Source organism: Chiroxiphia lanceolata, chromosome 2 (genome assembly GCF_009829145.1).
Source record: "Chiroxiphia lanceolata isolate bChiLan1 chromosome 2, bChiLan1.pri, whole genome shotgun sequence".
Classification (NCBI taxonomy): domain Eukaryota; kingdom Metazoa; phylum Chordata; class Aves; order Passeriformes; family Pipridae; genus Chiroxiphia; species Chiroxiphia lanceolata.
Genome location: NC_045638.1, coordinates 60,880,680 through 60,905,676, shown reverse-complemented (window position 1 = coordinate 60,905,676; position 24,997 = coordinate 60,880,680). Strand labels below are relative to the sequence as shown.

At 38.0% G+C, this 24,997-nt stretch overlaps 1 protein-coding gene across 1 annotated transcript in view; it reads right to left on the bottom strand.

Moving 5' to 3' along the window:
- The window catches only part of SUGT1 (SGT1 homolog, MIS12 kinetochore complex assembly cochaperone), a 28,925-nt gene extending 5,294 nt beyond the window's left edge, over positions 1 to 23,631 (bottom strand). Inside the window, exons 1-11 of the mRNA XM_032679737.1 lie at positions 23,513 to 23,631; positions 23,389 to 23,434; positions 19,871 to 19,961; positions 19,106 to 19,175; positions 18,699 to 18,769; positions 14,329 to 14,382; positions 12,710 to 12,726; positions 11,626 to 11,660; positions 10,946 to 11,042; positions 9,831 to 9,938; positions 77 to 167 (exon numbers count right to left, since the gene is read on the bottom strand). Coding sequence (XP_032535628.1) covers positions 77 to 167; positions 9,831 to 9,938; positions 10,946 to 11,042; positions 11,626 to 11,660; positions 12,710 to 12,726; positions 14,329 to 14,382; positions 18,699 to 18,769; positions 19,106 to 19,175; positions 19,871 to 19,961; positions 23,389 to 23,434; positions 23,513 to 23,559 — 727 coding nt within the window. The 5' untranslated portion in view covers positions 23,560 to 23,631. The remainder of the gene's footprint in view (positions 1 to 76; positions 168 to 9,830; positions 9,939 to 10,945; positions 11,043 to 11,625; positions 11,661 to 12,709; positions 12,727 to 14,328; positions 14,383 to 18,698; positions 18,770 to 19,105; positions 19,176 to 19,870; positions 19,962 to 23,388; positions 23,435 to 23,512) is intronic.
- Between the last annotated feature and the right edge of the window lie 1,366 nt (positions 23,632 to 24,997).

The window sequence follows — 24,997 nt, the reverse complement described above, 5'->3', positions numbered from 1 at the left end:
AGCATAAAACTATTAATAACTGCAAGTAACTCAATACAAATAAACCCTGTAATACTTAATAGTTCAGAGAACAAACCTGGTGTAAATTGTTTCAACTTAGGAGAATCTCCCTGGCCCTCCAGCTTCTCCCATCTTACAGCTTCTGGTTTCTTCATTTTTATCTCAACCTACAAAACACGAGACAAAGAACAACTTAATCCAGATGGCAAACAGTTCTGTCAAATAGCTCCAAAGTAGTTGGATCCTGCAGCTGTAAAAAAAATACATATATTTGGTTTTAGAAAAACAGCCTCTGATGTGAAGCCTGTATTGTAGCAGGATTTACCTACCTTACAAGATGAAGTTACTTGAGTTCAAGTCACACATTAACGGAGCTCTTATGTGGTTGCACAGCTCTTGTACCCTTTTGCTTATGACCAGTTAACTTTCTTTTGTTTACTATTCACTTAACTTTTTTTGTAAACTATGGCATCCCCAAAGTAATGATCAATGCCAATGGCTCTATGCTGCCAGGCACCAAGGTGATATTATCTTTCAAGCATCCCTTTCTTGCCAGTCAACTCTAAAAATTAAACAGCAGTTTTGAAAGACTACAAAATCCAACTTTATCTAAGTTTACATTTCATTTACCAAAACATTTCATGTCTGATGTGTAGTACAGAAACCAGAGAAACACCCTGAGACTATGCAGATCTTCCCACTGGAGAAATTCAGAAGCTGTGTTCATTTGGTTCAATGAACAAACACAGCTATGAAGAAAACTGTCTTGTATTCATTGACAAAACTGGTAATTAAAAATGGATATGGTTGCAATTACCATAGGAGAAATAAAATTATTCACAACTACATATAATCCCTTTAGACAACAATACTGAAATGTTTCTTTGTAATTAACCTTCTCCTTTGGTTACAGGGTTACAAAGTTGCAAAACAATGTCCGCAAAACAAGGACTGTCTAACTCAAATTCATTTAAGGAAATGTCACAAAGTTCACATGATGCTATTAATTAACTGAAATTGCTTACTAAACTTCAGCAGTTCCTTATTTGTGAACAGCTCAGCAGAGGCAAGTTCTTAGTTCTACCCAAAGCCACTACAACCTGGGGATCCCTGCAGACCCAGGAACAAAGGCACCACTGTAAGAGCTAAGCTCAGATTCAAACAGAAAGCTCCTTGCACAGCATCATGCTGATCTGAAATTTTAACTTTATTTAATCCAGTCTTCGAATCAATCACTGGTAAGCAATAATGAAATGAGCTCACTGAAGTTTCAAAGCTTCCATGTCTGCAATCATGCCACATTTTAAGAATCAGAATATTCATTTATGATTGTTTCTTTTTTTTTTTCCCCGGTGAAGCTACCGTTTCTCTACGCAAGTTTAAATACTGAATTTCCACAACTAACTTGTACTGAGAACAACAAAAAGTTTAAGACATGAGGTATGGAATGCCCTTCAAGGCAGGGGAGGGTTTCAGTAAATTTGTAAGTCCAACATCCCCATATGTTTGACCTCCCACTCCCTGAATCTGTTGGATTTTCAATGTTTTTAGCCACTTTACAAGTCACAAACTAAGTATCAGAGTATGTGTTTTTAAAATAAAGTTGTAGAACCAAAAATAACTAAATAAAATTAAAATATTGTGTTAGGTCTTGATGCCCAACCTACTGTCCCTAAAGAGGGGTTGTATTCCAGAGTTTAATATCACAATCTGTAAGGATGCAGAGATTTCTGTTAAACTGTGCAGAAGAAGCATTCAAACTGTGCCAATAATTATTCTTTAATAAAACAAAAGAACTCAGCAAATCTGCCTCCACCGGACTTTTTTAAAATCACTTTGGAAATGACAACCTAAAAGTTTAATTTTTAGCACCTACACATAAATTTAATGCTCTGCCATTAGCTTAAGGAAGCAAAAGAAATTTGTATATCTACATATAAGACAATCAAGTAGTTCCACAAGTGGCAGCACTAGCAGGGTTTCTTCCCCCAGTGGATTTGGATCTCATGAGTCAAACATTTAAGTTAATTAGCTACTTACAAAGGCACTAATTAGTTACAAGCAAAAAGTGAGTATTAATTTAAAACAACCTGTCTCTCCTCTACTTATGTAAACTCTTCTCAACCTGAGGAAACCCTATTATCACTTGGGTTGCGTATTTAAGTTGTGGAGGCTCTAATTTTAACACTGATTATTAGCACATCCCTGGTTGCGTTTAAAAAAAAAGCAAATGCTTGATACTGAAATACTCAGCCCTATACCTCTTCAGTTTCTCTGTTTCTTCTTTCACTATCTTCTCTTGCCCTTACACTTCAGCCTTTCCATCAGTATCTTTCAGTATCTCAAGTACAGACTATTTCATCCACACCAAATATGACCTCTAATGCAACATAATGCTTGATGTGAGCTACTAAACACGGACTTTTTTCTAGTCAGAATACAGTACACCTCAAAGAGCCCTTATAAAGACCTTTGGCTATTCCCCAGAGTACTGTGCCCAGGCATAAAAAAAAGAAAATAAGAAAGAACTTTACTTTTGCTGCTGCAGTAATTCCCCTTCTCCTTTTTTAATCTGCTAGCTCTTCCATTTTCCTCTCTGAAACTGTTCCTAAGCCAGTACCACATGACAAACATACCTAAAGAAAAGCAAACGATACAAACTAATTCCCAGTGTAAGATGCAGATTTCTTAAATCTAAACCATTTCAACCCTACCAAGTTACAAGTATAGACAGCTGAAGGACTGAGACAGAACGTATTTCTGACATGATTAAACTTCTACCCCATCTATTCCATCCACTTCAATTGAAGTTACTCATTAGGCCATGTGGCAAGCAGGAGTAAAACTAGGGAAATCATTAACTTCATACCATTATACAACCACATTTTCCAAAAATATAAAGCTATGAAACTCTGCTTCTGAAGGCACATATTTCTTCAACTTGAGAGCTTTATTTGATCCAAGGAAGAACAACTTTGCGAGTCCCAATTATGTGCACAAATGGCAATAAATACATTTTAATGAATGTTTTAAAACAGATACTAATAGCTATCACACAGTAACACATCAGTACGGACATTTGTGTCATATCTAGCACACAAGTACTGTTAGCTTTTTCTCCCCTTTGAAAAAAATTCATTTAAGCAAGAGAAATACATCAACATTTTGCCAACTACTTTGATTTAACATTTATATTTCATAAAACGTATGCCTGTGTGCCTCGTGCCAACTTTAGAATAAAATACAGAAAAATTTAACTGCAAATTAAATGCTTTGCATGCCACTTAAGGACAAGCCTAATTCCTCAACTTCTCCTTGTAGCTCATGCTGTGCAGTCAACTGACCATCCTGGTAGCCCTCTGCTAGGCCTTGCTCCACTGCACTAGTGCCTTTCTTGCACTGGGAAGCCTAAAACTGGACACAGTACTCCAAGTCTGTAAAAACTTCCAGTGCAGATATAATAAATTTTCTCTTTTAACTTTTAAGTCCCTTGTATTTGGGGTTCAAAGACAGCAAAGCAAAGAGGAAAAGAAACATGGAATTTTGAGAGTAATTCATGCACTACTTGTTTGAAATACTGTCTTGAGAGAAACCTAACCCTCTGAGAAGAGGGTCAAATGGGGGATCTTGTCTAGAAGAAATTCCACCCACAGGGAAGAGACACAGGTAAATTTCTACTCAGAGTTTTCTAGTCATAAAAGTATTCAATTTTTTAAAGCCTGAGATTTAGATACAGATGTTTGCAGCTTAATCCAAGTGCTAGCTATCAGAAAAGATGTCACAGAGTTACTCTCAAAAGCTATCGTGAACCATTTCATTGACAGCAAAAAAACACAAAAACCCCTTACTTAACATGATTGGAGCATTTAATATATTTTAAAGAAATAATTTCTCCATTTATCTTTTGCTACAGATCAACACAACACTAGTTAGCCAACATTAATTTTCTAGGTTTCTGTTAAAGTTTAAACCTCCAGTGAACTAGATTTCACTTGAACTCACATTCTGGGACAGACATCGTCAGTTTAACTGAGATACATTAAAAGGGAAAGAATTTTTATCTTCCTCCCTAAAAGGAGATTGTGGTGTACACTGATAAGCTGCAAGATTTTTTTTCTAATTTCTACTTTTTTTTATATATTTTACAGTCCATGCTATGGGATTTGACAAATTTCTGTCAAGGTCTGATCAGATGGACGAAGGAAATCAGAACTGGCAAAGCTTAAGTAGCAGTTCAGTTGTTGATTTTGAGATCCATCAAAAATACCCTTTTCAATTCTGATGTTCTGCTATATCAAACACGTGAAAATAAGAATTCAGGGTTTCTAATCAACTACTTCATTATTTACTGAACTACTGACTGCCTTGGCCAAGTTGTAAATTTTAAATGTTTAGAGCTGTCCTTTTTTACGGTCATCTCATTATTCTGTAGGACAAAACAGCACAGTCTTCTAAAAATGTATGACCTATTCAAACTTTGTGCTAAGAGCACATGCACTTACAGTTTTGGTATCCTAGTTATTCAAAAACCTTTTATATATCGCTTATAGTCTAAATTCCAAGATCTTTGGTCCATAACTTGAAACTAAACATATTAGGATGAAATGAACTCTACAGTGTTATCGCGCATAAATGATAATTAAGAAATTTATTCTACAGGGAGTATACTGCAACAGAAGGGATTTATAATGTGCCCTTCATTTTCTTTGCCAGGCATGTACTATAGAGCACTGAGGCAAAAAAGGTTCAAGTTTCCTCCTACTGGTAATATATTGCCAACACTTATTACATTTTTGAATTTCAGAGAAGAAGCAATACAGATCATTTAGGTATTCTAAAGCCATATGTCAATGCATCCCTAATGTAAACCATCACTATCCCAATAGCTCTTAAATCCATCTTTTCTCAAGACAGATAAAACCCCTTATGCATAGTTTTATGCATTTAAATAAAGCACAGGCACTGACTTCTATGCTTATTTAAAATACAGTTCTCAGAGTATTAGGAAGTTTAAATTTGCCTTACTTACATCTGAATTCATACATAAGGAAAAAAAAAAAAATCAAAGTTATTTTGAGCCAAGTAAATATCATACAAATCATTGGGGAGGTTTTCTTATGGTCTATCCAGGAAACTGCTCCACCTACACCTGCCTAAAAGATGCAAGATATTTCAGAAAAGTGCCTAACTCATATTAACTATCAGTTTACAATTTACAGAAAATGTGCAAGAATGGGAGATATCAATCTGCGTGAAAGCCTCACAGAGAAAACAAGTACACAAGAGCAACAAATGTATGCATTGAAGTGCCTGCAAGCAATTTAATGAAAATATCCAAAACAAGAAACTATCTTTTAAAGAATGGACTGCAACAGTAAGAACCAACTTCAGTTAAAATCAATCTGTTCCTCTGCTTATCTATTTGTGTACACTGGCCTCTGAATAGAAACTCTGATGACAGACCAGGAGCGTGTGAAATAGTTCCACTCTTTGTCTTTTTCTTTACATTCAGCAACTAGCATCAGTTCCAGTTAGCTTCACAGGATACTTCAGAGTTTGCAAAGCAAAATATTGGTTTGAGTTAAAAAACAACATTCCACTGATGCACACAACCATTTTCTTGGCATGAAGCTGCTGAGTGTGCTTCCAGCTCAGACATCTCTATTAAGCAACAAATGTCAACTGTAAAAGAGGTTGAGGATTTCTAACACCTCCCCAGTTTGCAGCACAACTTTGATCTCTAATTAAAGGACAAGCAACCCCTTTTATGACTTTTTCAAATGGCTCTAAATTGCTGCAAGTCATTGCTTGCACAAAGCCCAAACCACTAAAAACTGAGAACTCATAGTAATTGACCCTAGACTATTTGTAGATGGGGAGAAATAGAGAAAGCACCAGCTCAAGTTTCCTTCAAGCTCATAAACACATGTGTTATAAGTACATACTCATCCTTACTCTCCCCTTTAGGTCTAAGGAAAAGAAAACCCCAGGTATCACCTAAAACACATCAGAAGACCTGGGGAAACTGCTCATATTACACAAGTTTTCAAGAGAACATTGCAGAGTATTCCCCTGGAATCCCAAATACATGGACTGATAGACTGAACAGAAGAAGGAAAAGAAAGTGAACTTAGAAATCCTTACACTGTTTGTGCATTTCCACTTTTCTGACAAATTTTCTGGACAGACACAGATCAGCTAGTTTTGTCTTAAACATATTAGTCACTCATTTAAAGTTTTTATGCCTTTTTTCCCTTTAGGAAGGAAGAGTGATGACAGTACGTACAGTTTGCTACAGGATAACTGCACATACACAACTTCCAAAGAGCAAACTTGGTCCAGCCTTTATATTTTGGCTCCCCCTCCTGGAAAGAAGCAAAAAAACCAAGTAGCACCACTAAAAGCACCTTCCTCCTATTAAATGCTGAATGCAACGAGCAGTTTTCAGCGTGGTAGTTTTTCTCCCACATCACCCAACACCAGAACACAACTGAGGGTGACCACCAAAACACACAAAATCCTATCTATGGTATACAAAGCCATGCTACATACAAACACGGGGTCACCTTCCATTTTTAAGACAAAAATTTCAAATTTATATGCTGCTTTTTGGAGGAGCTGTTCTTTTTTACTTGCTCAGATTACTATAGTCAGACACCTTTGACAGATAAGGAGTACAACCAGTAACATCAATTGATTTTGTTATGATCTATCTACTGCGCTGTTCATGTACAATATGCTATGCAGATACACCAATACCCTCAAGAAAATGGCTCAATACAGTGGTATTCAGCATTTTCTCACACAAACACTAACCTGAGGCTTTAGATTATCAGAATTACATGCTAAACAACACCAGGTAATTCTAAGTAACTTGCAAACTAAATGCGAGTAGGAGCCATAATTATCTCAAAGCTGAACTTCCAGGCAGTGTTATCTACTGAACAGCAGATAAACTCTTGAATTAGGTAAAATAAAAATGGCCTCAAGTATGGCAGTAACACATACAGTCACCATTAGAGGCAGCCTGTATCATCTCTAAAACTGTTGACAATTGGAGAATATACAACACTAGAGAATGCATGAAGAAAGAGATTTAAGATTTTTTTCTCTTAAGTGGAGAAAAAAAGTGGAGTTCTTGAGTTGGCATCAAATATTTTTCCTCTTCTAACTCACAGCTTGAAGTCAAAGTCTGCAGATGATAAACACTAATTTACTTCTGCTCAAACAGAAATCATTCAAACAGCTCAAAACATCTATTTATGCTACCTCTGTACCACTTGCTAGTTCTGCGAGACACAGCACAGATTGACTGAAAGGTATAATTTTAATTTCACTGATGGAACAGAAACAATTCTTATGCAATCAACTGCATTTTTCACCACTGCTAACGCTCCCTGAAAGAACCAATCCCGGAGTCTTGAAGTTCTCTCTGCTCTTTGTAGTTACTTTAGAATTTGTAGTTCTGCAAATACAGTTCAGGCTATTTTCTCCTCCTGAAGTTGCATCTTTACCTTTATGCCTTTGCATTTGTCAAGTGATGATCAATTTGAAGCAGTATCAAGGAAGCCCTCTATTGCTTCTCTTAGTTCCAAAATACACAGGATTGTTCTACTATCTGCCACTTCTGTTGTTTCATCCTTTATCCATTAAATTTATTAGTTTTACAAAGTTCAGGGAAATCCAAACCTGCTCATACATTCCACTGTTTCCTCATGTATTTCCTGATATAATTGAAAAAAAAAAAAAAAAGGCCAGACTCTTGCCCAGTGAAGACTACATAATGCTAGTGGTAACATGGCTCACACATTCAAAGCAGCAGCACAAAATAAAGCAGTGTGAACAAATGCAGTTATTCTTACCCGAAATTATTTATCCACAGGAATAGATCTGTTTCTATCCCAAGAAAACTCAATGTCTTTAATAGTGTGTAGTAAAAAGTTCATATAATTGGGAAGATGATGAGATTATGTCTCTCTTTCAAAGTCCTTACGAAAGGACTTCATGTAAACACTAAAAAAATAATTTGTGAAGGGTTTGAGATGTTCTAATCAATTAGATAGTTTATTCAAATAACTGCACATTTCCCATACTGCTCATAAGAACGAAGTACATACACAAAACCTAAGAAAAGAAATCTGAATTTCTATCATTTAAATACCAAGGCTGAACCATTCCTAAAGTGCTTAATATTTTTCAAAGTAAAATATTCTAAACCTGTAAAGAAGTCTTTGCATGCTTAACATAGACCTGCTTTTAATTTTTTTTTCTTCAGCCAGACTCCATCTGGTGGTCGGAACAGGAACCAGCTGGGGCATCATTTAAACTGTATTCCTTCACTATGCCTTCACGGATGGCCTTATACTACTCTTTCTGCAAAAATAAGAACATGTTGAAGCACTGACTTCTGTAGTTAGATCACCCTCTGTGTTCCCTCTTATCCCATTTAGCCTCAAAAATATTCTCTCACAAACATTTAGGAACATTTGAAAAGTAAATGCAAAATATTTACAATTCAGACACTGCCTGAACATAACTAAGGCTTTCAGCCTACTTTTGGAACATCAACCTAAACCAGGCTCTAGACTACTAGAGATTATTTCAGAGATAAACCCAGGCTAGAGATGGCAGTATAGAAAGACAAAGTGAATTTCACAGTGCTCAGCAGCATGTAGATGCTTCCTAAGAAAGTAACAGTAAACTTCAAGACAAAAGGAAAAGTGTAACACAAGCTGGGTAAGAACATAAGGCAAACAGGACCTCACAGCTACCCTTCTTGACAAGGTTTGTGCTCATTCCACTCAAATTTATATAAATACTAATGGACTGGCAGATTTTCTACGTACTTTGAGAACTTCACTTACTCCCCCACAGCATAAGAGCGCACATGGTTCAATCGCACAACCTGCCTGGCTTCCTTAGTGCAAGGACTGGAAAAACAAGACCAACTTTCTGTGATAATCCTCTCAATGCCATCTTCAAGTCCCTTGTCCCTGAAACGATGCAAGAACTATTATAGGTACCTTTCTGAGAAGTAAACAGGTAAAATGGAACACGAGTACACAAGAGAATTTCCATAAGCTCTGCAGAACCACTACTGAAACACAGGGGAAGAATCAACATCACATTCCAGCACCAGGGATTGAGGCTTGGGTCAATGGATAAAGCACATATCTGCCTATTGGTTATGCCAAGAATAAATGCTGTGCCAGACCACTGACTGTTTCTGATTTTTCTATACCGGTAATACAGAACAAACAGGATGCTGAGACAGAAGCATTCCCTCATACCATGCAAGTTTCAAGTGTCTCCAAGCATGTACTATTTCCACCAACAGCATGGAATGCACTCTCTTGAAAAGCCATGAGCAGTTAATCTCATGGTTAACCTTCACCAGGAAGAAGTCATAAAAGCGTAAAGAACTATTTCAACACTGAAATTTTCAAAGTCTGACTTTTATTTCTTGGGCACAAAAAGGTAACAATGGTTCACAAGGCAATACTGTCTCCTGAAAGTTTTGCAAAAAGGTATTCATACTTTCCTAATACCTCTATTTTAATCATGAAGATCACAGTCTTCTTTCTACAGCAACAAGTGAAAGAATCCTCAGCATAACTCCATCATTTGCACTTCAATAAGCACCGTCATATTACTATTTCTGATATTTGCACAAGTTTAGAAAGCCTCCCACTACCTGAAAGGCACCTTGAAGAAAGAAAAAGCATTCCTATATGAAAAGCAAGATATTATGACTATTGCAGAGAGATAGAGCAGAAACTATTTCAAAATCAGAACAGTCAAAGAGATAATTTACACTTTAAGAAGCTTACCTTTGTTGAAAGCACTTTAAATGTACTTTGCTCTGGCACTATAGAATGAAGAAGATCAAGCTTTAAGTTGAAGCTTTCACCTGATGGAAGTCTCACTGATGCATTCACCTGTTAAAAGTTAAAAAAACATATCAGGTCATCTTTGGCAGCAGTTCCATAAAGGACAGTCATTTGTTACCAAGATTATCATCAAGTGATTAAATTAATATAATTTCAGGTGATGTCATTAAATTACTGCATTATTTGACACGTTATTTCTAAAATATACTAGAAAATGAAGAGGAAATTTCACTTCTTGCCGCGAGTATTTAAAACCCCTGTTACCTTGTCAGCTTGATTTGCGCTCTTTGGGGAAACAATTATTCAGCAAGTGAAGTATCAATATGTTAATAGTGGAACATGAAAACAATCTGCAACTTCTCTTCTAATATATGTAAACTACATGGCAAGTGCTCACACAATTTTAACAACCTAAAGCAGATAATAACAACTAACTACTTCTAGCAGTTCATGAAGTATCAACTTAGTTAAGAACCTAACTCTTCAATATTCTCAGCTAAATTAAACATGAACTTCATTGGTACAACATATGGTATTTCATTGAAGAGATTACTGCACTTCCTTAAAATACATATTTTGCTGCTATGAACAATTTTAGTGATGCCAAAAGCAAAAAAATCCCACTGACCAACGTTCATTCTTTTTCTATAATTGTCCTAAAGCAAGATATTACTCATTTATACCTATTTTTAGAATACCTCGTCCGTCTGTTGCCACTCCAGATGCATGGGTACTCTAACATTAAAGTCCAGACCACTTTTTCCCCTATCCCCCCCAACACAGAGGCAGCTGAAAACCAGATGTTCCCTCTACAGCATGCACAGCACGCTACTGCTTGTGTATCAGTCCTATGGACACTGCTGTGACATTGATCCAGGTTCACTTGACGGGGCACATGCACAAATACAGTTTAACTGTACACAAAACAAGCTCAGAGAGAAGACCATCCGTACCATACCATTCTTTTCATGCTACTACAGCACATAATGTTCACTGGTTTAAGTACTACATCTTAGGCAATTCAGGGATGAGTATCAATAACCAATACAAATCACCTCTTTCTCTGAAAACTGCACACTGACGTCATCCTTCTGCGCATTCTTGACCATTATAGTCACAATTACTTGAGATTCTGTTTGGTACCAGTCATATCTAAAAAAAGAAAAAAAGGGAAAAACTGACTGCAAAGAGCTAAACAGATGAATAGCAAAACCTGCAGCAGTACCTCATGTAGGTTGTTAATGCGTGAGAGAAGACATATAAAGGAAGATTTCTTCCCCTTCCTCTGAAAAAGCAGTTGCAAAATTGACAAGATAACTAGTTAAAGAACAAATAGTTTTTAAATCAAGCAGCATTATCAAAATTAGATCACTTTCTTAACCGATGTTTGGTTTCTACAAATTAAATACACTTTTTAGTTCAGGATCTTAAAAAGATTACCTACACTAGGCACAATGGGACAGGTTTTGAATTAAGCTCAGCATGAGAATTAGAAACAGAAGCCAGAATGCTTATGCTACTGCCCTCTATCCAGTGAGGTTTAACTCTCCTGAAAGTACCATTCAGTCTGAACAAAAGTGATGACACTGAGAAAGACTTCACTTAGACTGTCACGTTTTTAAAGTTACCCCCCAAAAATTTCTACAGTCATTATCTTGCTTCTCCAATCCCCAAGCCAAAGAGCAGTTATATGTCAATTATTTTAAATCTCATGGTAAAGCTGAAGTCAACTTACTTGATCTTTGGTGGCAGAGGTTGCTGCTGCATATTCTACTTGAAGCATATTCAGTTGGAAAGAAAGTTACATCAGTGTAAGTGAAAATATACCATGAAGTACTTTTCAAAGACACAAATAATTTTCATATCAACTGCTCCCCTTTTCTTGATTTCAACTGCTCCCCTTGTCTTGATTTTTGTATGACCATTAACTTACAGGTGAAGAAGCTCTTCACTGCTCTCCTAGCCATTTATGCCAGATTAAAAAGGTTCAATTTACGTTAAATATGTCAATCTGTAACTCAGAATATATTGGTCAGTCATTTTATAAATAACACTTAAGTTCATCTTTAACTCCCTTCTTCCTGGATAAGATGTATACCCGAAAAACATACAGTGACTAGGCTGTTAATCTAGAAATCATGAAGGAAACCTGAAATAGGTCTAAAAGCTCAAGGTCCAACCTTTAAACATAAAAACCTTTTAACTCTGAGATTTGTCGTTACATACAATCACCATGTTTTCTGTACACTTTCTCCTCCACACTTTTCTTAAAATATAAAAAATATAAGTAACTATTAAGGAGGGAGAAGAACATCCAATGCAAATTGCCTTTCTTTTTTTGTCTCAAGAAAAAACAAAAGGAGAGGTCAGTGTTAACATTCCTTATGAATACTTCCAATAAAGAAACCCCCGAAAGCTGAGCACATTATAGCAGAAGAAAAGCCTGCACAACCCATTTGCAAGCTTTGAGAAAAATAAAGTTACTTTCTAACAATCCCAATCAAGTTAGTACCGACACCATGAGCTGGTTAATTTGTAAATTAGGCCTCAGACGGAAAGCCAGAAAGTTAAAATTTAACTCAATAAACATACAGTAATTGCCAGATTCGTATGCCATTCCTAAGGGTTTTCAGGGTTCAAATTTTGCAACCTGGGTCTCAAATAAAAGCACTCATGTTTAGAAGAAAAATTAAATATTTAGAATTGCATACAACAAAAAAAGATTATTTTTAATGCCTGGAAAACCACCGAAGCACAAAAGTATGCTTTAGCTTAACAAAGAAATCAAGATAATAAACATATTAAGGAAAACATCTTACCAAATCTGTCTGTGATGCTGCAGAAAGAAAAGAGTTGCACTTTCAGAAAGAGACATATTTAACTTACGAGGCATAATCTTATTGTAGCTTTCTTCAGTTACTCCAGACATCCTGCCTTTACTCCAGTCGCAACGGTAGAAGACTTAAAAACATGTCAGTTCTACCTCTAGTACTGTGCTTTTATGACACTCTACTTTTTAACCAGACTTCAATCAGCAACTTGTGTAAAGGAACAACTCTAACATAAAGCACGTTCTGATTAATTGAATGAACAAAATTTCCATTACTTTTCCTCGCTTACCAGAAGCCAATACAGACCTTTTTTAATCAAAGCAACATCACAGCAAACACGAGTTTTAAAAAAAAAAAAAAAAAAAATCACTTTCTGGGAGTCTGCACTAGGCTTATCATCCATCCATCTATAGGGCGAGCACAAAGTTCTCATCAAATTTGTATGTCATGCTAGGCAAACTTCACTGAGGAATGAGATGAAAATTTGGCAGAGAAATTCACTTGTATGACCTAAAATATATATTGTAATACTTGCATCTAAACTATAGCTCAGTAGCCCTTCTTCTAAATATTTTTTCCTAAAAATTTAAATTTAAAATTTTTAAAATTTAAAAATTTAAACTTCAGATTAAATGTTTGAAAAGAAAAAAACTTTCTCTTTGCTTGTTTGTAATGCACGCTGCCAAAAAGAGAGAAAGATCAAAAAAAAAAGGAATATTAAGCTGTAATGAAAAAAATCAGTTGTTGTTTTGTTGGTGGTTTGGTTTTGTTTTGCTAGTGTATCAGAGAATTAAGAAAATGGCTCAAAAAAGACAATTTTTGAATATTCAGGATAACGCCCTTGAGAGGGCAGAGAAAGCTGTCACCCAAGATAACTCTTTACAAGTAAAACTGTGCATGCCAATCACTTAACTAATTTCTCCAAATAAAATTAAACTTGTCAAAAATATCTCACAAAGCAGAAATTTGTTCATTCCTATGCAACACAAAAGGGTTCTGCTTTATTTGGTTTTTCGTGAACAGGTTGACATGAACTTGTTTTACTGTCCTGTTCTCCAGTGTGCACCACAAAGAGGAGGGAAAGTCAGAACAGGCAGAGGAAAAAACCACACCGGTCACTCTGTTCTAGCTCATTAAAATCCACAGTTTAAGCACTGTGGATGAGTTGTCAGGGGTGTCTGTCTGAAAGATGGTATGAAAGGAAACTATACTCACACTCAGTGACTATAAGACACCAAATTTCCACCTCTTTCCAACTTTATATTCTGTAAGACTCGAAAATTTATTTTGATGTCAGTTTTTAGACAGCAAGCTGACACACGCTTCTACAGTTAAAATTAGTTTGGAGTTGTGTATGAACGTAAGTTAAAATTAATTATGATTGTCTGAACTCTAAATAGGTACTGCCCTGTCACAGCTAATTATTACGCTAAAAACCTAATATTAATGTTCCTCTGAATCTGAAGTACACAAGTGCTCTGAGTGGGATTTTTTTAAAAAAACATTATTTTAAGTAAGAGGAAACTGGTGAATCTTTGAAAAACATAACACAGCTTCTAAGCAGAGGGCAAATCAAATCCCTTATGAAGTAAATGTGTTTTTCTTACCGTTTAATGTTTCTTCACATCTTTTAATCCAAATAGTAAAGGTATCATCTACATCTAGAAGAGATCAAACACAGTAACGTTAAAACTCTTCAAGCACTCCACGTACTGCATGAAGAAAAGTTCTTCTCAATTGCCAACTGGAACAAATCCATCCCAAACTTGCATCAAATTGCATCAATTTACTAAAAAAAGTAGTATTTCCTATTATCTTCTTGTAATCTCTGCCACTTCAGTGACAGAGTTTAAATAAAGTATTTTTGCACAGCTCCACTATTCAATTATATTTAATTAAATTCAAATTAATTTGTAGGACACTAGATTTTGTCTAAATAACTGACCCATGTACGCTACTGCTTTCCAGCCTGTTCAACCCTGTGTAACTGCTTAGAAAGCAAGAAGTACAGTTTTTACACATTTTTCCATTTTTCTTCAAATTATTTTTTCAAACAGTCACACACTTCCTCTCTAGAGAAATGCCAGAAGAAATAGTCTGTTCTGGGGACAACCCAAAGTTCCGCTAGCTTTCACAAACACCAAGTATTTTCTCCAGATGGTTTCATACAAACAAACACAAATAAAGTTTCAGAAAGTTTTAAGAAATACACAGGTGCCAATTCTACCCTATGAATCAAAATCCCAGAAGCTTAGGAGGACCTTGATATTCTAGGAAGCAAGCTCCCCAGATAGAAATGAATTCAATGGAAAGCAGTTAAAAAGGTAGCAGTGTAACAACAGAGTAACCATCTTACTTCATCAAAATTCCTAGAAAAATCTTTCACAGTCAAGAAAGTAAAAAAGTGGCAACTGACCAACTACTAAGAATAGCTTAACTCCCTCTCTTTTTACAAGACAGAATTCACACTGAGGGAGTTCACGCTGCAACTATCCAGCAAAGGACTTGAAGAAGGTCAACAAAAGAGTTCCCAACAGACACGGATGTAACACCAAATCTGACTCCACTGCATTTATGCAAAGTATGCACCCCAACTCCTTCACATATAAAAATGTACATAAATTTTGAGATGCACCTGAGGTCATAAAATTGCTACCCCACTCCGCAAGCCATTTCCTCTTCCCTTTACTTCTGCCATCCCACCAGACATCTTAAAAGTTTTTTTACTAAAAGAGTGGTGAAACACTGAAGCAGGTTACCCAAAGAGACTGTGGAATCTTCAGTCTTGGAGATACTTGGAAAACAATGGTAGAAGGACCCAAGCAAACACATGCAAGTTCCAAGTTAATACTGCTTTTGGCCAGAGCATGGAATTCTATGAGCTCCAGAGCTCCCGTGCAACCTAAATTGATCAATATTTTCAAAATTTAGCACCCATAACGTAAAAAGACTTCCAAGTTTTGCAGTGGGGAACAAAGCTTATTAATCAAAAGCGAAATTAAGCAGGCTCAGGAGCCTACGCAAAGAGAAACCCAGTCAAGTTTCCACTGGTCTGGCCTCTTTCAGCAGCAGATGAGGAATTCTCTTTTTAACTATGGCCTAAGATCACCATGTGACACAAACTTAAAAAGAAAAGTCCACCATATCTTCCCTATTTTGTGAAGAGGATCCTACTCACCAGCCACTGCCTCTTCCCCTGCATCCTGACACATTTTATAATTTGACACAAATGAATTTTCTTTCTTTATAAATGCATTATCCTTCCAAAGAACTTACCAGTAATTTCTATTAATAATTCTAGCTCAGAAAACCTAATTGCGTCTTCACTTACTGAAAATCTACTAATTCTTAGAAAACAAGAAAAGTACCTACTAAGAAGTTTCTTTAAAAAGTTGACCCATTCCACCTTTACTAAATTCACAGGATGGCCACAGCAAAAAAAAAAAAAAAAACCACCAGAGAATTTGAGTATAATTGTCCTAAATTCACACAACATATTAAGGAGTAACAGATTACACTTCTTCTATCTAAGGCAGTATGAACTCCAAAAATCCACATGCATCTAGTTGCATAATTGAGGGAAAGGAATATTGCTTTCTAATGTTATTTTATAAAATAAAGAAACATTGCACATCCACCACTCAGCATATCAGGTCCTATTTCGATATCCCTGTAGGTGGTAATGGGAAGCTTGTTGTGATACTCTGGGCTTGTCAGTCCTACACAAGTAGAAAGCTCTTCATTGTTAGCATTCCAGACTAAGATTTAAAACAGTCCCTACATTAGCAAGAAACAGAAATGTCTACCAGTGTACTTCTGTCCCTTGTGTGGCAAAGAAATCAGACTTGCCAGCTAAGAATTCCCCAACACAGCAATTCTTCCCAAGACGGTAACAGCTAAAGTCTTCTCTCTTCATCAACTGCTTAGCAATATGCGGTAAATTTTCCCTCTGTCCTTTGTTCATTCTGCACTAGCTGGAAGTTAATTGTGTTGCCAAAATGTCTCAGGTCACAACTGTTTTCACCTGGCATCCATCAAACATTCCACAAAGGCAAATTCTGTTGCTGACAAACTTGCCAGCAAATTAGGCAATATATGGAAGAGAATCAACTAAGTCTGTAATTTTAAAAAGGCCTTCAGAAGACTCCTCATCTCACAGAATTTTGTAATGCGATACAGGAAGCACAGCAGAAACTATCTTCAGATGTGAAAGCAATCAGGAACTGATAAGAAGCTTCAAAAACATTTCAACTGAGGAAGCAGCAAAAGAATGGCAAAATAAATGAAAACAGGTAGAGGTCAAGCAATTTAACACAGCAAAATATTGTGCTGTATTTCAGAGATTCTGGATTAGCCAAGAGGATCTTGGTATTCACTGACTTATCGGGTAAAAAGACACCTGCAGTTCTGTGTGCTGTTGTGCCCTATAACATAAGTAGGATGTGAGGTTATCTATGCACATAAAAAACTCAAATTCATATTGGTTGCCTAGGGTGAGGCAAGACTATGAAAAAATAAAGAGTAGTCATTCAACAAAATCCACCACTGATCAGTTTGGAGGTGTATGAAAAGTTACCTACCAAGTAAGGAAAGCTACGTAAGTCACTGCAAGGAATTACTTCCTTCATGGAAAGATACTAAATAGAGAACTTGACTGCAAAGACAAACTTGTCTCTCTACTGAACAAACTAGTGGAGACTACCTAGTTATCCACTCTACCAAAACAGAAAGAACTTAATGAAATTTCTTATTTCTAATTCCTATTTCAGAGCAGCCTAAACTGACAGCTAAGACTTGCTGCAATTCCACCACATTCCCTTTCCACCACCACTCCCACTGCCCCAACAATGCTCTGCCACTTCACTTCTGCTGGCACTTAGACCCTTCATTGGGCCATTTCGACACATTTATCCAGGGGGAAAATACTTCAAAAATAGTAGGTTGCAGCAGACTTAATGCATTGAAAGAGGCTAAGCAAGCATAAATAGTAGGGAGAATGATCACTTGGCATCAAGCACAAATTAACTTACACTTCCATGAAACTCCACTTTTAAATCAGAGGATCAAGATCACTTATATGGGAGAGGCAAAGTAATTAACTTTTTACTAAGCCTTCACGTCCCAGCCACTATTACAGATCAGACAACACACTAGAAGATCTGAGACCATGACAAGGCTTATCAGATTAGTGCTTCACTCTGTGTAACCTTTCAAGGTGCCTTTTTTTTTTACCATTTTCTCTTGCTGTTTGGAAGAGAAGGAATGGAATGAGGGTTTTATTTACAGTGGGGGATAGGAGGAAAGAGAAGAGAGCCACGACCATCTTGCAATTGCTTTGTTTTGTGCTTTCCCATGCCTTCTACCAAAGCTTTCTGTTTTAAACTACTCCTTTCCTGCTTATAAAGTCAGGTTTTAAAAAAGCTCTAATTGTTCCCAAACTAAAAAGGGCTCAAGTCCAGCTGGGGAGCCAACACTTTAAGAAAAAAAGAGATATAATCAATATGCTTCTGTAATTAAGAAGTATGTAATGTGAGGTAAAAATCCATTTTGCCAGTTTGAGCAGCCACCAAGTTACACATTCTTTCTAAAGACTGTTATATCAAATTGTTTAAGAAATTTCAGGTATATATAAGGAGGCTGCTCTGTTCAGAAGCTTTACTATGACACTTAATATTACACCATTGCCACCATTTTTCTGCAAGACCTCCAAGAAGTAGGAAAACACTCCCCATTTTATAAAGAAAGAAAGAAATCATACACTAATTGCTAAGAACTTTGATACACATCTTTAAACAGTTTAACACTTTAATCCAGTGACTGCATAAATGCTCCCAAAGGTCAGATATCTAAAGTCAGGCATCTAATTCATTAGCCTATAAAAAAGAAAATCCTTACTCTTCACTATAATCTAATACATTACCCATTTTTTTCTCATAAACAAAGGAGTACTGTACACACAAGAAATTTTAATACTTACTGTCCAACCTCTGTCCCTCTCTGAAAGACTCTAAAGCAGATGCATAGTTTTTCATATGATATTCACCTAACCTGACAAGAATAAAGAAAAACATAAGAAAGTGGTAATTACTTTTCAGTCTAATACACATTCTATATATGGCGTGCTGTATTGGTTAAAATGACACATGTAAGAATTTAAATCACCCAAGAGGTGTGGTTTTGAAATGGTGAGGGTGTTTAGATAACCACTTCAAATTAAATGGCTTTGCATAACCACTGCTTTATTACAGATGGGCTGCAAGCGGCAGGGCAGTAAATTTATTCATTCACAGTGTTGCAAAAAGCTTGTACAGAACCATAATCCAAACACTAGTATTGACCTACAGATTATCACAATATTCACAAAGTACAAAAAATGATACATACCCTTTTCTAAGGAACGCTACAGCATTATTTGGGTTGAGTTCTAGGCTCTTCTTTGCATCTGCAACTGCATCTGTTGAAAGTCAGTTTAATGTTGAGAAATATAATAATAATGTTACAAAAAGCAGCAAATTGTCAGTCTTTTAGCAGTGAATTTTTTTCAGGTTGTACTATGTTAGCTTTCTTGGATTGTACACAAATCACACCATTTGAATTAAATCTAGTCACAACTGCTATGGATGAACCCTTAATGCAGTTGCAGAGCTCTTATGTAAGATGTAGCATGACTTTCATTTAGTGAAATCCTCTACTTAGATCCAGACTGTGAATCTGTTTGTCTGGTTTTTACTGGAAAGAAAAAACAAAGCAAATCTTATTCAGCTAATCTTTTTACAAGGCATTATTCACTTACCACTTTCCTACTATGACAGGATTCATTCTCTACCAAGAACATAATGATGGAAGACACTCACAACACAAATCTTGAAAACTGCCTAAAAAGTTTACTTAAAAAAAGCTGCCAAGATAATAGTATGCTGAAATCAAACAGAAAGCTGGGACCCTGTATACCCAATTAATTGTAAGTTTTGCTGAAACAAATCAAAGAAAACTACAAAATTATGTACTAACTGTAAAAGCATCATATTAAGTTACAGATAACACTTTCTTTCATTACTGTATTTGGCTTCAGATTGAAGACATCTTCTGTAAAGAACGTGTTATAATACACTTGGTAAGAGGATTCTTAGTGTTGTCTGAAGATGTTACCAGCATATTTCTGTAGAAGAATATGAGCATAAGCTCGTTGACAGTAACATTCAGCATCATCTGGATTCTTTTCCAAAGCTGTTGTCAGTTCCTGTAAACACACATGGCAATAAAAAATTAAGTGGTACCTCAGAAGCCCCCATAAAAAAAAATACCAAACTCTGTCAACTATAAGACATTTCAGATGATAACATCCTAACTGGCATTTGTTTACCTGTTGCTTAGTTCTCAGCCACAAAGCTTAAACATCAGAGCTTGAAGTACAAGCAACCTGCCAATTATATCAAATTCAAGCAGCCTGTTTCTTATTGAGAAGGAAACAGGACTTTCAAATGCTTTAAACGTGAAATCTCACACACAGATGACCCTTTGTATTCCAAAGACCTTCCTACAATTCTCAGCAGGTCCACTGGATTTGAGAGAGCAGTGCAGTATTAGGAATTTGGAAGTCAACACACTATGTCAAAACACTTGTGTGGGGATAACATGCTCAAAGCACTGTAACCCAATGAAATACCACATAACACATTACTGAGCATAAGAGATTGTTTCAAATGCTGAGCACAAAAGCAGGAGAACAAAAGACTGAGGGAGCACAGGCCTCAGAGGATATATTGTTGCACAAGGGAAATAAGCATAAAGTAGTCCCTTGCTAGGAGAAATCACTGGATACATGAATTGAAACAATCATACTTTGCTCTCTCTGAGAAAAGTTCATGACTTTTGCACATAGAGTAACATCACAGTGACAGCACACACCTGGAAAGACCACCTCCAATTCTCTCCTTATTGCTCAGAGAAGTTCTTCCTCTTTGTTAGAAGACAGTAAGTCTTCCAAAGCCACTACAGTACATTGCTACAGTACAGTAACTTTGTTTGCTAAGTTGACTTCTACTCAGAGTTCTACTTGGAATCTAGCAAGCATGAATGTAGCTAAGATACAAGCTTTAAACCTGCATAAATATTCATACAGCACAGCTGCCAAAACTCTGTCCCACCAAGCCAGAGAAAAAAGAAGAGAAGGAGGACTTGCCTTAATTCTAGTTCAGATCAGTATTTTTTTCTGTTTAACAGATGTCACATAAACTGTTCATGCCAACTAGGAGTTAAGTGGCATGAACAGCTTCTTTTAGCCCTAGCATGAGTTCTTACCAGTGTAAGATACACAAACCTATATATAGATGCAGCACATAAATCTAAATCCTTGGAGGGGTCTCTGAAGAAAGTGGCAGGCAGAAGACAATTGTAACTGATGCCCTCCTAAGATTTAGAGTCATTCAACAGCAGCTGTCGTTACAGACATACTCGTGGCTATAGCTATTTCACATGGGAGGGACATGAGGAAACTCACATATTAAAATTAGTTCATATTATGCTGAGAGGTGAAGCACTTTTGGCGCTCAAAACCAAGCAGGGTCTGAGTCTGACACTGAACATTGCAGGCACATTTACAAGCAGAGTCACTTCTATGACAGATCACCTCTCCCTCCAAACATTATTCCCTGTGGTTTTTGTTGATGACAGAAGCATTGACTAGAGCCAGCAACACATGAATGGATTCTCCTACTGAACTAGACCCAGAAAAGCAAAGCAAACCAAAGCCAAGCATTTTCAACAGTGTGAAACTAGTCTCTTTGTTGGCTTTTTATCAGTAAGTCACCTCATCTCACTCAGACACATGCACAGAATAACTAACTCCTATAACCTATTTGAGAAGCCAAATAATACTTGACAAGCACCAGAAAGTCCAGATCATGGACATCAGCAACAAGCTTAGACTTTGTCCTCACACTCAAGTATGTGTTTTCTGCATATTTTGACTCTAAAGGCCCTTACCATGTCACCAAATTGCAAATCTATTTCTAAACACATTGGGAACTTCCAAGTCCCTTCATGCTAAATGATAAAGAGTTTATATGAATTAAAGATTCTTTCTGACTCCACACAGCCATCTACTTTTTCAACTTACAACGAAAAAAAAGTCATTGATGAGTTCAAAGCTTTATCATTCAGACAGTATTAAAAAAAGGATGATGATCCTGCACTTGCATCAGATCCAGGGGCAGAAAACCAAGAGATGCCCTCCAGGAACTAAAGGAATCAAAAATCCTAGAGACAGTGCAGAAATGCCAGGCCAACTGGACACAAGTCTAGCAAGGTAGGGAAGCATTACACAGCAGCACTTATACAGAATCATCTCCCAGATTAGAAATATTAAGGACATGAATTAGAAGACCTCACCTAAGACCATGCAAGCATGGCACACCACCTGTAGATCCAAGCTTGTAAGTCAGCAAAATGCTACACTGAACTATGGGACTTACCACCTCAGAGACTACCAAGCACCACCTGCCTACTCAATTCAGGAGTTCTAAAAAAGGCACCGGAATTTTAGAAGACACTGGTACAAAAATTTTAAAAGACACTGACAGATATTAAATAATGCCTACACAATGTGTTACATAATGTTCTGAAGCACTGAATGTACAAAGAACTGAAAAGCAAAACAACTATGTTAATACAAGAAACAATACAAATGCATATTCTGTCAATATTCTTTAATACTTCTGAAGACCCTTTGGTGTCAGGGATTTTTGATTTGCTTGTTTTGGTGGGTATTTTTCACCACACCATATAAAACTTTTTTTTTTTTTTTTTTAGGTCTTGAATTAGTTTTATTATGCCATATATATTTGGTGATTTCAAGTCCTTTTTTTTAGATGCAACTTATCTTTTGAAAAACTTTTAGAAGTTACAGGGTAAACCCCAAAAAACTGAAAAGTTTAGCATACCATTTTCTTTGTGCAAAGATAATTCAGTATCATCTTCGAGTCCTATTACCTACTCTATTCAAGCAAAACTAACCATTTACATCCTCTCCCCTTCCAAGCAGTTAAACAGAAATATTTATCCACCCTCCAGTTCTGTCTTCCCATTAACCATCTGCTTTAAGTAAAAATAACCCTAGAAAGCACATTAAAACATGTTAACGGGCAAAATCATAGAATAGGTCGGCTTGTAAGGGATCTCAAAGGACCATCTCGTCTAACCCTTCATGGGAAAGGCAACATAGAGAAGGGTATCCAGCAGCCTGTCCATTGGTGTGTCGAAAACCTCCAGTGATGTGGACTCCATCACGTTCGTGGGGAGGTTGCTCTGGTGAGTGATCGTTCTCACCGTAAAAAATTTATTTTTTTATGCCGAGATGAAATGAAAATCAGTCCTGGTCCCCGCTAAACGTAGGGAAAGGAAAAAATAGACCAGGGCAGAATAAAAACTAAGACAGAATACATTTCTCCAATAAGCTTGGGGCTTTTTAAACCACAAATCGCAACTGATGTAGTTATGTGAGCTACCACCTACCTACACGGAAGAGAAAGTTGGTTTGTCTTGCCTTCCCCCCCGCCTCCTTCTCTGCCACAGAGGTACCGTGACAGGACGGCGCTGGGCACCCCCGCAGCCAGACCTCCCCTGAGCCAGGCTCTCAGGGAGCCCCCCCGGCCCGGCCCGGCCCTCACCTGCGCCGCCGCCCCCGGGTCCCGGTCGACGTCCCGGTCCGAGAACCTGCCAAGGAAACACAACGCCGTGAGCGGGCTCGGCGGGGCCGCGGGGGAGGCCGGGTGGGGCGGGGTGGGCGCTCACCGCCGAGGGGCCGCTCCCGATCCCGCTCCCGCCTCCTCCTCCTCCATTGCCGCCCCCGGGAAACTTCTGGAGCCGCCGCGGCGCCCTCGTCGCACGGAACCGCCCAGGCCGCGCCGCGCGGGGGCTGCCGGGACGGGAGGAGGAAGCGGCCCCGCAGCCCCGCCCGGAGCACCGCCCCCGCCCGGACACGGAGCGACGGGAGCGCCGGGAGGAGGGGCCTCTGCCTCAGCCCTTGGCGCCCGCCCCTTCCTGCCCGGGCATCGCTCGGCAGCTCCTTCCTTGCCGGAGCGATCACAGAATCGCAGAACATGCTGCGTGGGAAAGGACCCGCCAAGGATCATCGAGCCCAACTCCAGGCCCTGCACAGGACCATCCCCATGAGTCACACCATGTGCCTGAGAGTATCATCCAAACGCTTCTTGAGCTCTTGTCAGGCTTGGTGCTGTGACCACTTCCCTGGGGAGGCTGTTCCAGCACCCAGTCACCCTCTGCGTGAAGAACCTTTTTCTAATATGCAACCTAAACATCCCCTGACACAACTTCAGGCCATTCCCTCGGTTCCGTCACTGGTCACCGCAGAGATCAATGTCTGCCCCTCCTCTTTATGCTGAGCCCCTCAAGACAAATCTTGCATTTTATTTTTTTTAGTTGATAATTGGTAGCTTCAGCTGGACCAGTTATGATTAAGCAGTTGCATTGTGAGCATCATATGCTTGTCTAATCTTTTGTTTTAAAGGAAAAGCAAAGACAATTTCAAGGGGAATGGACTGTCTGGACAAGAGCCTCCAGGAGCCCAGTCAGCAGGGCTGGGCAGTAACTGGGGGAAAGGCCATTCCGGCAGTGGGAGATCGCAACCACTGACCCATTGAGCACCTACTTGAAACGGATCCCAGACTCAAATGGGGGAAGAACTGTGCCTGTGGACTGATTAGCATGAGAAGCGAGAGATCACAGAATCAATTAGGTAGGAAAAGACCTCTGAGATCATTGAGTCTAACCTGTGACCCAACACCACCATGTCAACTAGACCATGGCACTGAGTGCCACATCCAGTCTTTCCTTAAACACCTCCAGGGATGGTGACTCCATCACCTCCCCTGGCAGCCCATTCCAATATCTAATCACTCTTTCTGCAAAGAAACTCTTCCTGATGTCCAGCCTAAACCTCTCCTGGCATAGCTTAAGATACAACTAGCAATAGAAGTCAGAGTACTAATTAATGAAAAAGTTGCATAATCTGTAACCAATGAATGCTGATACCTTGTTTGTTAAAATTTGTAATTAGTGTGAAGTTTTGATAAGCAGAGAGCCAGCCTCTTGTGGGTTACCAGCTACCTCCCTGCTTTGCATAAACCAGAATAAAAACCAGAAATACCTTGCCTCAGTGTGTGAGCTGATGCTGCACACTGGGTATCCAGCCCACCTTCAGGACAACAGGAGTGTGCCTGGATGGTGGACAGGGCTTCCCAAAAGCAGCCTGAGGCC